Below are 12,757 nucleotides of genomic sequence, written 5' to 3'. Positions count from 1 at the left end.
GAGAAGGATAAGATTTCAAAGGGACCTATGGGGCAACTTTTTCATGCATGTATGGAATGAGCTGGTGAAGGCTGGTATAATTACAACATTTAAAATGCATCAGGACGGGTATATGAATAGGAAGGGTTTAGTGGGATATGGGCCAAGTGATGGCAAATAGGACTAGATTAACTAGGATATCTGGTCGGCATGGACAATTTGGACCTAAGGGTCTGTTTCTATGCTGTACATCTCTATGACTCTATGACTATGACTGTATGAATTCTCTCATTGTCTTCAAGTACGCTTCAGTGCAATTCCTTCAATTACATAGCGGACTGACTCATTGTGTACCTGAACACAATGTATGTGCACAGCGAGCTTTCAAATTGCTTAAAACCAACTTTAGGAGTTCCAAATATGTACAACAATGTTGTTCAGTCTTTAATTTCTCAAATGAAATGTAAATGAAGATTTCATCCCAGCCTCACTCTCTTCTTCCTGTTGTGTATTGTACTCTGAGCCTCAGACAGCCACAACTGGACTCACTGCATTTACTCCAATGAAAGAAAGGCCATTGTAATAAAATGCTCAAATCTTGCAATACACTACAACTGCTATTTTTCAGAAGCATTGATAAAGTCAGTAACTGGCACTTGTTGGGGTTGGTTAGCTCACTTGGCTAGTCAGCTTTTTTGTAGTGTAGGGTGATGCCAACAGCATGGGTTCAGTTCCTGTTCTGGCTGAGGTTTCTATGCTGTTCCCATATTCTCAATTTTGCCCTGCACCTGAAGTGACCTTCATGGTAAACCACCACTAGTTGTCTCTCTCTAATAAAAACACTCCTCTGGGACTATGGCAACCTTACCTTTATTACTGGGCATCTGTGTTTTTCATATAAATATTCATATACAAGCATCTGTACAAACCAGCATTTTTTAAGAAGTCATAGATAATCTGTATAAGCTTGTCCAATGTGCGACCATCATCATAACAAACGTTCCTTTTTTCTCAAAGATTGTACCTCTGTAAATTCCAGATGAGATACTAAGCTTAGATTTGCAGAAAATTCATAAGGAATCATTCCCTTGTTATTCTCATGATGGAGATCTACAGCCCTGGTGCTATGTCTCAGAGCTATATCTCTGGAAGTTAGTATCACTGAGGATAGGGAGGTGGTGGTGGGTGGATAAGCTCACAAACTTAAAAGATAGTCAATTAAAAAATATATATCTACATTTACAGAGTCAGTGTTCAGCCAAGAGCAGCAGGTCCATAGGAACACCACTGCCTGCAAGACTCCCTTCAAGCCATGCACCATCCTGACTTGGAAATGTGTCACATTTCTTCCTTGTTACTAGGTCAAGCTCCCTTCCCTACAGCATTGTGGGTGCATCAACACCCTTGACGGACTGCAACAGTTCTAGAAGGTGGTTCACTATCATCTTACAAAGAGAAATTAGATTTGAGCAGTAAATACTGGCTTTGCCAGTAACACCCACATCCCATCAATGAATTAATAAATAAAAATGTAGATGTGTCAGAATGACAGAAAAGTCACATTTGCACTGCACCAACATGAATAAACTTTACAGCCCAACTGGGTGGCACAGTGGCTCAGTGGGTGGCACTGCTGCCTCACAGCACCAGGGTCCCAGGTTCAATTCCAGCCTTGGGCGACTGTCTGTGTGGAGTTTGCACGTTCTCCCCATGTCTGCGTCGGTTTGCTCTGGTTTCCTCCCACAGTCCAAAGATGTGCAGGCAAGGTGAATTGGCCATGCTAAATTGCCCATATTGCTAGGTGCATTAGTCAGAGTGAAACGGGTCTGGGTGAGTTATCCTTTGGAGGGTCAGTGTAGACTGGTTGGGCCGAAGGGCCTTTTTCCACACTGTAGAGAATCAAATCTACAACACAACTATTTTAATTTCCTAACACTGGGGTCTGCAGGTCTATAGGTTAAAATATCCAAAACCCAAGAGTGTGTTTTCAGCTCAAGACCTGATAGATGTTTCACTGACAGAATATTCACTGCAAATTTCAATAGATAAAGTCTTTTCCAAACTTCTGATCCAAAATCTAAGACCAACAATGACTTCCAGTTTAGCCATGAATTTAGTGACAAACCCTGTGTAGGGACACCTTGAGCAAACTAAGGACTCAATTGAGACCAACTGTATTCATCACAAAAGTGGGTCAAACCAACAGTGCACGTTGAAAATCTCTATTCAACAATCATAAGTTTTTATTATTCAAGAATAGAATACAAGGAAGTGAAGAGGGAGATGGCATGGGGCAGGGTGATACTAGGCACACAAGATGGCCACTGAGCCATCAATTGGTCAACTTAACACACAACACACTTCACATTCAACAACCAAATATATGAACAAATCAACACCCATCTCTGGACTCATAGCAGAAGCGGTAATGCTAAGATTAGAACAAACAGTCATACTGCAAATTCAACCCAAACTCTGGGTCAGATATGTGGATGACACCTTTGTAATCATTAAAAACACAGAAATAGAGAACACACACTGGATCATCAACGCCACACTCACAGGAATCCGATTCACTCGAGAGGAAGAAAAGGACAACCAACTCCCATTCCTCGACGTGATAATACAGAGTACACCGAACGGAGAATTCACCACAAAGGTATACAGGAAAGCCACACACACAGACCAAGTCCTGAACTACGAAAGCAACAACCCCAACGCACACAAAAGAAGTTGCATCAAGACACTGTTCAAAAGGGCCACAACACACTGCAGTACACCAGAACTGCAAAAAGAGGAAGAACACCTATATAATGTATTCGCCAAAAACGGATAACCCCGCAATTTCATCAACAGATGCCTAAGGGAAAGACAACAGAATGAGGACATGCCACAACCCAAAGGACTAGCCACTTTACCATACATCAAGAACATTTCTGAACTGACAGCCAGACTACTACGACCACTAGGATTCATAACAGCACACAAACCAACAGCCACTCTCAGACAACAACTCACCAGAACGAAGGACCCGATACCCAGCATGAGCAAATCCAACGTGGTATACAAAATCCCATGCAAGGACTGCACAAAACACTACATAGGACAAACAGGAAGACAACTAACGATCCGAATCCATGAACACCAACTAGTCACGAAACGATACGACCAGCTATCCTTAGTAGCCACACAAGCAGATGACAAGCAACATGAGTTTGACTGGTACAACACTACTATTATAGGACAAGCCAAACAGAGAACAGCCAGGGAATTCCTAGAGGCATGACACTCATCCACTGGTTCAATCAATAAGCACATCGACCTGGACCCAATATACCGGCCACTGCAGCGGACAGCTAGAACTGACAACCGGAAGTGGCAGATTCAAACTACTACAAATGCCGGAGGAAAGATCACAGAAGCGCTTCACAGGAGGTTCCCAAGCACTGAGGATGTCACCTAGACAGGGGACGAAACGTCTGCAACACAAATTCCCAGCTCGGCGAACAGAACCACAACAACAAGCACCCGAGCTACAAGTCTTCGCACAAACCTTTAACACACAAGATGGCCGTTGGATCACAATATGGAGAGAAACAGCAGAGCAGATACAGACACTGCCTGGGGCCACCAGAATGCCAGCACAATGCACTCACAACCTAGTTGATTAGTTTAAGGCGGGTGGGGGGAGAGAATACACATGAGTTATGTACACTGCCCGCCAAAATATCTGGGTCCTGCCGAAAAGTCTGGGCCCAGCCAACACCTCTTATAGAAATGCTAACAGTTTGATACAGTTTGACTCAATACAGAGTGCTAATAGCCAGGGCTGCAGTAATCGTCCTTCTCAAGAAGAGCGATTAGCGCCCATTACTACAGCAATGGACTTCCGGACAGACATTGAAACTGACAATGTCTACACTGAAACTGACAATGACCACGCAGAACTTAACAAAGGCTGCGCTGGAACTGACGAAGACTGTATCGAAACTATCAACAATTATGCAATGATTGCCATAAACAAACCATGTTACAAAGACAGTAATCTCATCACTGACCTATTGTATCACAAGATGTATAAACGTGCTCCAGGTCAAGAGAAGACTCACAGCTGACCACTGTGCTGTTGGTGTCTTTCTCTCCCCGGAGCTCCGGTATTTCCTTGTGCAATGAACTCTGTCATTGAACCCCCGACTCTGACTCCGAGACTGGTGTTTTTCCCCACAACAGAAGGTTCCAGCAATTTAATTTGATTTTTTTTGTACTCAGTACATGTCCTATAGTGGTATCATTGAGCTTTCTGATCAGGGCTCTAATCTTTGAGAATACTGCAACAAAAAAGGCCATGTCTATGAATGCTTCTGAGCAGTCTTGATCCAGGTCCCCATTGGGCAAAAAGCCAAAGTACAAATTGCCCATAACATGACAGTCCCACCTAGAGGGACCACAGAATGACAAACATGAATGGTAAAATGGCACGGTCAGTGTCGTATTTGTACAAGACATTGGTCAGGCCACTTTTGGAATACTGTATTAAATTCTGGTCTCCTTGCTATAGGAAATATGTTGTTAAACTTGAAAGGGTGCAGAAAAGATTTACAAGGATGTTGCTGGGGTTGGAGGGTTTGAGCTATAGAGAGAGGCTGAATAGACTGAGGCTACTTTCCCTGGAGCATGAGAGGCTGAGGGGTGACCTTATAGAAGTTTATAAAATCATGAGGCACATGGATAGCCAAGATCTTTTCCCCAGGTTAGGGAAATTCAAAACTAGAGGACATAGGTTTAGGGTGAGAGGGGAAAGGTTTAAAAGGAACTAAGGGGCAACTTTTTCATGTAGAGAGTGGTGCAGGTATGGATTGAGCTGCCAGAGGAAGTGGTGGTGGCTGTTACAATTACAATATTTAAAAGGCATCTGGATAGGTATATGAATAGGAAGGACTTGGAGGGATATGGGCCAAATGCTGGCAAATGGAACTAGATTAGTTTAGGATATCTGGTCAGCATGGATGCGTTGGACTGAAGGGTCTGTTTCTGAGCTGTACAACTCTATGACTCTACTCTGTAGAGTCTAACATTGATTTTGGTTCTACGGGACATTGCTGAAGCAGAGTAAAGTAGGCATCATTCTGAATCAAACTTCCCCACCTCAAGCACTTCCATTCTTGGTGATCCATCAATTTTTATTCAAAAAGTCATTCATTTTGATTTGTCTCTATTTATCCAAATGCACAGTTAGCAAGCTTCTATCTTTCTGGAATCTTTTTGAGTTAAATAACTTTTCCCTTTTTTTTTTGAATAGTTCAACATTCACTGAATTGTTTGATAAGTCTATTTGTATATGAAATTAGCTCCAAGAAAAAATACTCAGGCTTTGTTCCGCTTATATTTAGTTTCTTTATCTAATCATGACGTCCAGCATGAAAATATCTCCATCTCCTTTCTTTACCATTATTAAACAATTTCCTCGGCTTAATTTTTTCATCTTCCTCTGTGGGGAAACTTTAAGATGTTGCATGCACTCATCAGGGTTTCTATATTAGGTCCAATGTCAGATTGTCATCCACGCTGAGTTTATATGGGCTGTGCCAACTACTGGCTGCCATACAATGGTTTCAATATTTGGACAACACACCCAAAATAGCCTTGCCTTATGCATTAGCTTACATTTTTCAATATTAAATGACACTCTCCATTCATCCACCCAGTCAGTCAGTGCCTCTGGATTTCTCTTGAACAATGTCACTGCGTCATTTTCCTCAACTGCTTTACTTTCCCACAGCACTTACTGTCACTCACAAATATTCCAGCAGCAATAACCCCACCAATGTCACTATTATTTACTACAGGGGCTCGGACTGAATCCCTGTGAGACTCTGTCAATCACAACTGCCCAATTAGAATTTTTATCAATAATAACTACCTCCTGTTTCCCATTATCTATCTGATTAAAAATCCAATTTACAACTTTATCTTGTGGCCTACAAGCTTTCATTTCAGCCATTAGTCATCAAACTATGGACTTGCATTGAAGAGTACCTCCCATTGCAGAGATACTCCATCATCTATGGGCATTGATTACTTTTGTTGGGGAATTAGTTCATGACAGACAACAATGGAGAGAACTACCACCTGTATATATTATTCCTCTAAGCAGAGCACTCTGAATTTACTCATTTAGATTTGCCCTTTGAGTGCTAATTAGGAACTTAGCAACAGGAGTTAGCTATTTGGCCCATTCAAGTTATTCTACTATTCAATTAGATCCTGTAACTTGCGTGCATCTAGCCATCTTTTTCCCATTGCCACTTCAGCCTTTGCCAAAAATCCATCAATCTCCACTTTCAAATTTTTAGTTGGATCATCCCTTCCCACACCCATCCTCTCACCCTGCCCTCCAACATTAACAGCTCAATAGGGGAGAGAATTCCAGATTTCCACGACCACTGCAGGAAGAAGTGCTCCCTGGCATCAACAGTGGTCACCATCTCTAATTTTAAGGCATTTCCCACCTCAGAAATAGTTTCCCTATCAATTCCTGATATGTTGATCATTCATTAGCCTACTTTTAATGACATTGTTATTACCTACTGTGGAATATGAAACGTGGATCTCCTCTTTACAATGACAGTCTCACCCTTTAATATTATTCTTACAGTCTATTTATTTCATGGTGTGAGTAGGGTTCAGCAACATTGCCCAGGAACATAGTTTCTCATGAAATTCCCCATTTATACTGTCAGATGGATTCTATAACAGCTGGATCAGAAAAACATCTATTATGTATGCATAGTTATTCAAAACTTTGACAATGTGGAGCTGCTTCTGAGATGGTCACATTAGCCAGCAAGTCAACAAACTGCAGTGTTGTCCTATTCATGTGCACTGGGCCATCCAGCTTGCCTGCAGCCAATAACAATGGCTATTTCCACCCCTTCTGGCAAGTTCAGATCATCACCATGGACAGTACTCTTACTGTATGTTACACTCGGATTCTCATGGTCTCTAAAGAGGTAAACTTAAATGAATGAACATGTACCTTCAGTGCACAAAATAATAACCTTCATAATGTTGACATTATTCATTTGTGCCTCCAACTATTGAAAATAGTCAGCATGCTTTGGTCAGCACAGCTGGCTGCTTTGTGATACAGAGAAACACCAACAGTGCTGGTTCAATTTCTGTACCAGCTGATGTCACCATGAAGGTACTATGTACTTGACCTCCTTACCTGAGCCATGGTAACACTCATATTAAACCCCCACCAGTTGCATCTCTCTATGAGAGAGCAGCCCAATGGTCATCTGGGACTATGGTTACTTTACCTTAACCCCAAGGAGAACCTCTTAAGATAGGTATCTCTTACTTCATATAAAACCAGGGCAAAAAACAACTGAAGTGCACCACACTGACATGAATACCAAGACACAGTAACTAAATGAGATCAAATCACCGAAGCCCTACTGGCAGATCCTTCATTATTGAGATGACTGATGGTGGTTTAACATGAGAGTCACCATATCTCAGGTGAGCTGAGACATTGAAAAGGAGAGCTTGTCATGGTAACTTCAGCTGGTGCAGGTATCAAAGCCACGCTGCTGGTACCAACCTATACTGTAAGCAGCCAACTGAGCTATCTGAGCACGTGCTAAATTAGGTGACATCTAACTGAGGGAACAAGAAACTACTAAGAACCTCTTTGAACAGAAAAACAGAGAAGGAACTAGAGAATTGTTCCACATCCTCTCAGTTAGATCCCAATGCTTCAGCAAATCAAACTCAACATTCTTGTCTCCATCAGGATTTGTGAGGTGTCTGTTCCATTAGCCTGGCATTTGGCCCAACACACACACATTGTTCATTTGCAACATCTTCCACTCTTACCAACTCTAGCCTCAATTCCCCAGTTGTATGAAACTATTGTCCAAATCCCATTGGCTGACGATACCTTAAAAAGTTTTTTGGTTTCCTTGTTCTCCAAAATATGCCCGCCTTGACAAGCACTTGGTTCCATGGGGAGCTCGGTACAAATGCAGATAGTGAGTGAGAACATTCAATCTTTTCACTTCATGGATTATTAAGATAAATGGCATGGAGCTACTGTAGCCACATTATTTAAGTCTATTATTTCATTAAATTGCCTGTATGCCAAACTGGTGTTGCTAACAAATCCTGGTGTTCATCTTAAAAGTTTCTCCTGCAGTTTAGGCAGCAGCACTAAAAGTAGCCTTTAATAATATTTTAGAATAACAAAACTCATATAAGGACAAACCAGCGAATATGAAATACGAGCAAAATGTACAGTATTGTTGGTTATGTTTTTGGACGAGTGATCCAGAGGTCAGAACTAATAATCTAGCAAACATGAGTTCAAACTTCCACCAGCAGTAGATTTCAATTTCAATGAAATCTGATATTAATAAGAGTGACAATGAAACTGTTAGATTGTCATAACATCTTAACTGAATCATTATCCTTCAGGATGAAGGAAGCCTGGCTTTATGTGTTTCTAGCTCTGACATCAATGGACCTCATTCTTAAATGCCCTCTGAGATGACACAGACAGACACTTTGTAGCATTAAAACAGACATGGACACTCACATTGCACAACCTGTAATTCAGAGCAACAAAAAGGTTGGGTAATACATTCCGACTTTGTCACCAATGCCCACAGCAGGTTTAGAAAATAATATTTATGATTTTCCCGAGCTTTGTGCACTGCATACCTATCATGTCGACACTTTTCTGTTGGAAGACTGTCATCAACAAACTTCACTTCCCCTTTGCGACTTTGTTTATGGGGGGTGGGGACGGTGGGGGAAGTCTTGTGGTGGTAGTGTCCCTACCTCTAGGCCAGTAGGCCTGGATTTAAGTCCCACCTGCTCCAGAGATGTGTCACGACATGTTTGAACAGGTTGATCAGTGATTTTGAGGGTGGGCATTCACAGAGATCAGCCCAACATGGCTTCAAATAATGAAAAGCAGTTCTAAATGAGGGCCACTGGACTCGGAACATTCCCTCTGCTCTCTCTGCACAGATGCAGCCAATTCTGCTGAGATTCTGTTTTGGTTTCAGATTTCCAGCATCTGCAGTTCTTTTGTTTTATATTATTACTTCAACTGTCATGATTCCATTGTCTCACCAACCCCCAATTCATTTATATAGCACCGCATCCCTCTCAATTCTTATCATTGTGCTGTGTCCAAAACTAAATTAAAACACAATGTTTCCCAGCAAAGGAAACAAATATTCTGATTTCAGCCCAAATGAATAATAAAAGGCGTTCAGTTGCTATTTTATGTGGATGCAGAAAATGCATGAGTGCTTGGTGGGGTGGGGGAGGGGTGGTGATAGAGAGATTTCCAGCTCTCAATGTTGATAAGTAGCCTGTATCAACCCTATATGTGCCCATACTTCTGAACAGCAACACCAGAGGGGGAAGCTAATTGGAAAGTCCTCCATTCTATTGTCTAACAATAAAGGGGAATCCCAGAGGGGACATACAGCATTGCTCTGTGTGTCAGCCCTAGAGTCTGTGTACCAACCAGTAGAAAAATACATCCTGTAGCAAAACATCCAAATAAAGAAATACTTGAGAGGGGAGGGCTATTTACCAGTGTGTGTTTAACTATTCTACTTCCCATTCACAGTCTGGTAAAATTACAAATGTTGATTGTAATTCCATTTTGTGGTATAGATGTGTCCTTTAATCTTTTGTTCACAAACAGAATGCTGAGGACCAGTTGGACCGGATGGGTCTGTTTCCGTGCTGTACACCTCTACAACTCCATGACTATGATAATTCATTGTCTGCGATTGATATGTTTCTCAGTGTGATGCGTTTAACTATAACTGAAAGCAACTCTAGCTTTCAAGCATTTAGCTTGGATTGCACAAAGAACCAGTTTGGACCCCAGTAACTGACCATTCACAATTCAAGCAGGATTGTAAAATGAGAAATTCATTTGAAATGAGCGGATAATCCGAATTCATTTCCACAACACCTGCTAACTTCATTATTTGAAATTGTCTCTTTTTACACTGAACCCCCTTCAAACCACTGCTAAATGAAATCCTCTATGAAACCTAGCCTGTGACTCTACAATGGAATTGATAAAGAACTGGACGGAGTGGCCACTTATACATTAAACAGCGAGGAGCGAACTGAGAGCGAAAATTACGCATCTGACCGCCCCAAGCAAACCTTGACAAATTCCCACTGGGGCTTTCCGTTGTCAAGTGGAAAAAACAATCAATTATTTTTCCATCGGTTCTGACATGTCACCAGGGGTCGGACTGCGCCGCGTTTACTGAGAATAATTCCGGGCTCGCACCTAACTCCGGGACACGTGCAAATACATCTGAACACTTCCCATCATGTGGAATGGGGTGAGAAACAGAAAGACAACGATAGATAGAGGGAGACAGACAGAGTGTGACAGACAGAGAGAGAACACATTTCTGACAGCTTCCTCATAGTTGCAAAAATCTATTCCTTAAGGTGCATTTGAAGGTTTTGTTTTAAAGATACGTTGTCTTTTTAAAGCTTTACAAAGATGCTTCATTAAGAACTGTACCGATAAATGAAAGCTGTTATGTGACGTTAGTTGATTAGTGACACTGAGTCTACCGGAGAGAGGAATTTTGTCCAATTGTCGTTACTTCCAGCGAACAGGATAAAAGAGATCTCCAGCCAACACACCCCCACCCCCTTTTCATCATCAGAATCAAACAAAAGTGGAAAAATTATCTAAAATTCTGTAGAGATTTTGCAACTAGACATTGTCCCGAATCTGCACTACAGACACTTGCATTGTTTAGTCCAGACAGCGCACACTGGGGATTCTACTGCAACAGTATTTCAGAATTTTCAGTTCATTGCACCTTGCAGAAATTTATCATTCAGAGACAGGTCCATCAGAGATGGCACAGCTGATTAACACTTTCAGATGTGAGTCCCTGCTAGGAAAAGGCTCTCTCTCTCTGGAATGCTGCTGCGGACTCTGCCCGGCACTGGGTCTGTCTGAGGGAGATGGTCCCTGGATGGAGCCGAGAATTTCGATGGAAATGGGGCTTGACTCTGAAGCGAGCAGGAGTGGTGAACATTCCTGTAAAGCCAGCCACACACCTCCTGCGAATGGGCAGCCTCTGTAGTCAGACTACCCTGCGTGTCAACTCCATCCGACCAATATTTCAGCTCACCCTCTACATGGGGGTCTCCGCTCCAATTCTCCCCCAACACCACGGGCTTGCCTGGTGTGTGTATGTATCGGGGCGAGGGTCACCTTGTGAGCTGGGATGAGGAGGGGATGGAGAATCCTGTAGAGGGTCCGGAGTGGAGCACCCAGCACCCACACCAAACAGTCTGAACAAGGATCAACAATGAATGAAAAATAAGGTACTAGGAAACAAAACGCCAGGGCAGCTGCAGGGAAATAAATACATTTGCTCGGTTCGATTTTTCATCTACAATGCCAAAATAAAAACAGCATGCTTTTTATTTCTGGAAAATTGGGTCCCTCAGTCATTGCTATCCGCTTGTGATAAAAGGAAGAAACTGCTTCTTTTAAACAGACATTGGAAGACTGTGTATCGGAGGCTTTGATTATCGTTGATACAATCTATAATCCTAACACGCTCACATCATTACGTAGACAGGAGTTACTTTTCCCTCCTCAAATCATACAATTACCCTCAATATAATCACCCTCAATACATTTACCCTCATACAATTACCCTCAATATAATCACCCTCTATACATTTATCACCCTCTATACATTTACCCTCATATAATTACCCTCAATATAATCACCCTCTATACATTTATCACCCTCTATACATTTACTCTCATACAATTGTCCTCAATACAATCACCCTCTATACATTTACACTCATGCAATTACCCTCAATATAATCGCCTCATTACAATCACCCTCCATGCAATCAGCCTCATTATAATCATCTCAATACAATCACCCCGATACATCACTCCAATGTAATCACCCTCAATAAATCTTCCTGAATACAACCATCCTCAATGTAATTGGCCTTAAATCGTTGATGTAAAAGTACTGATTCCATACTTGCCTTTGGTGAAAATGCTCATATTTAAGAGAAACGTGCTTTGTATTTAGAACATTTAAGAAGCTCCACATTCAAAACTCATTTTTAAACAAAAATCAACCCTGTCTACAGTAAATAATTAAAGATTGCAATCAACAAAATGGATCATATTTGTTTAACATAGCAGGCAGCAAATTACATTGTACTTCTCATCTCACCCGTTTGAAAAGACATTGGACGTACCTCGAGTTAAAGAATACACCAGGAGTAGAGTGGTCAGCCACATACCATAAACACCTATTTCCCTGTGTGTATGTGTGTGTGTGTGTGTGTGTTAAGTCTCAGTGCAGTACAGAGAGAGAGAGAGAGAGAGCTCTGATCCTGAGCTTTGGTAACCGGAGTGTGCGAGGTGAAGGTAACCAGCGGTTCCCAGCGACTGCCTACTCGGGACATGTCATCACTTGCAAGGTGGAGGATAGGAACCTCGCCCCGCCCAGCTCCAGAAATCTGGAGATAACACACACACACACGCACGCAACAGTCACCGTGCGTACTGTGTACACCAGCTAACGAAACCAGACTGTCTGATCGTTTTTTTTAAAACAGCAAAACCAAATAACATCGGTGGATTTGCTCAGGAGGAAGGAGACGAGCCCCCATGAGAATGAAAGCAGAGGAAATAGTGATAGTTTTGACTATATCCATGCAGAGAGCT

General features: G+C 42.0%; 1 protein-coding gene across 1 annotated transcript in view; it reads right to left on the bottom strand.

Moving 5' to 3' along the window:
• LOC122540620 (Down syndrome cell adhesion molecule-like protein 1 homolog) overlaps positions 1–12,483 on the bottom strand; it is a 571,589-nt gene extending 559,106 nt beyond the window's left edge. The window contains exon 1 of the mRNA XM_043676579.1: positions 12,286–12,483. Within this exon, the coding sequence (XP_043532514.1) occupies positions 12,286–12,328 (43 nt within the window). The 5' untranslated portion in view covers positions 12,329–12,483. The remainder of the gene's footprint in view (positions 1–12,285) is intronic.
• Positions 12,484–12,757: the final 274 nt, after the last annotated feature.

This window comes from Chiloscyllium plagiosum, chromosome 35 (genome assembly GCF_004010195.1).
Source record: "Chiloscyllium plagiosum isolate BGI_BamShark_2017 chromosome 35, ASM401019v2, whole genome shotgun sequence".
Classification (NCBI taxonomy): Eukaryota; Metazoa; Chordata; class Chondrichthyes; order Orectolobiformes; family Hemiscylliidae; genus Chiloscyllium; species Chiloscyllium plagiosum.
Note: the sequence above shows the minus strand (reverse complement) of the source record. Positions and strands in the feature narration are given on the sequence as shown.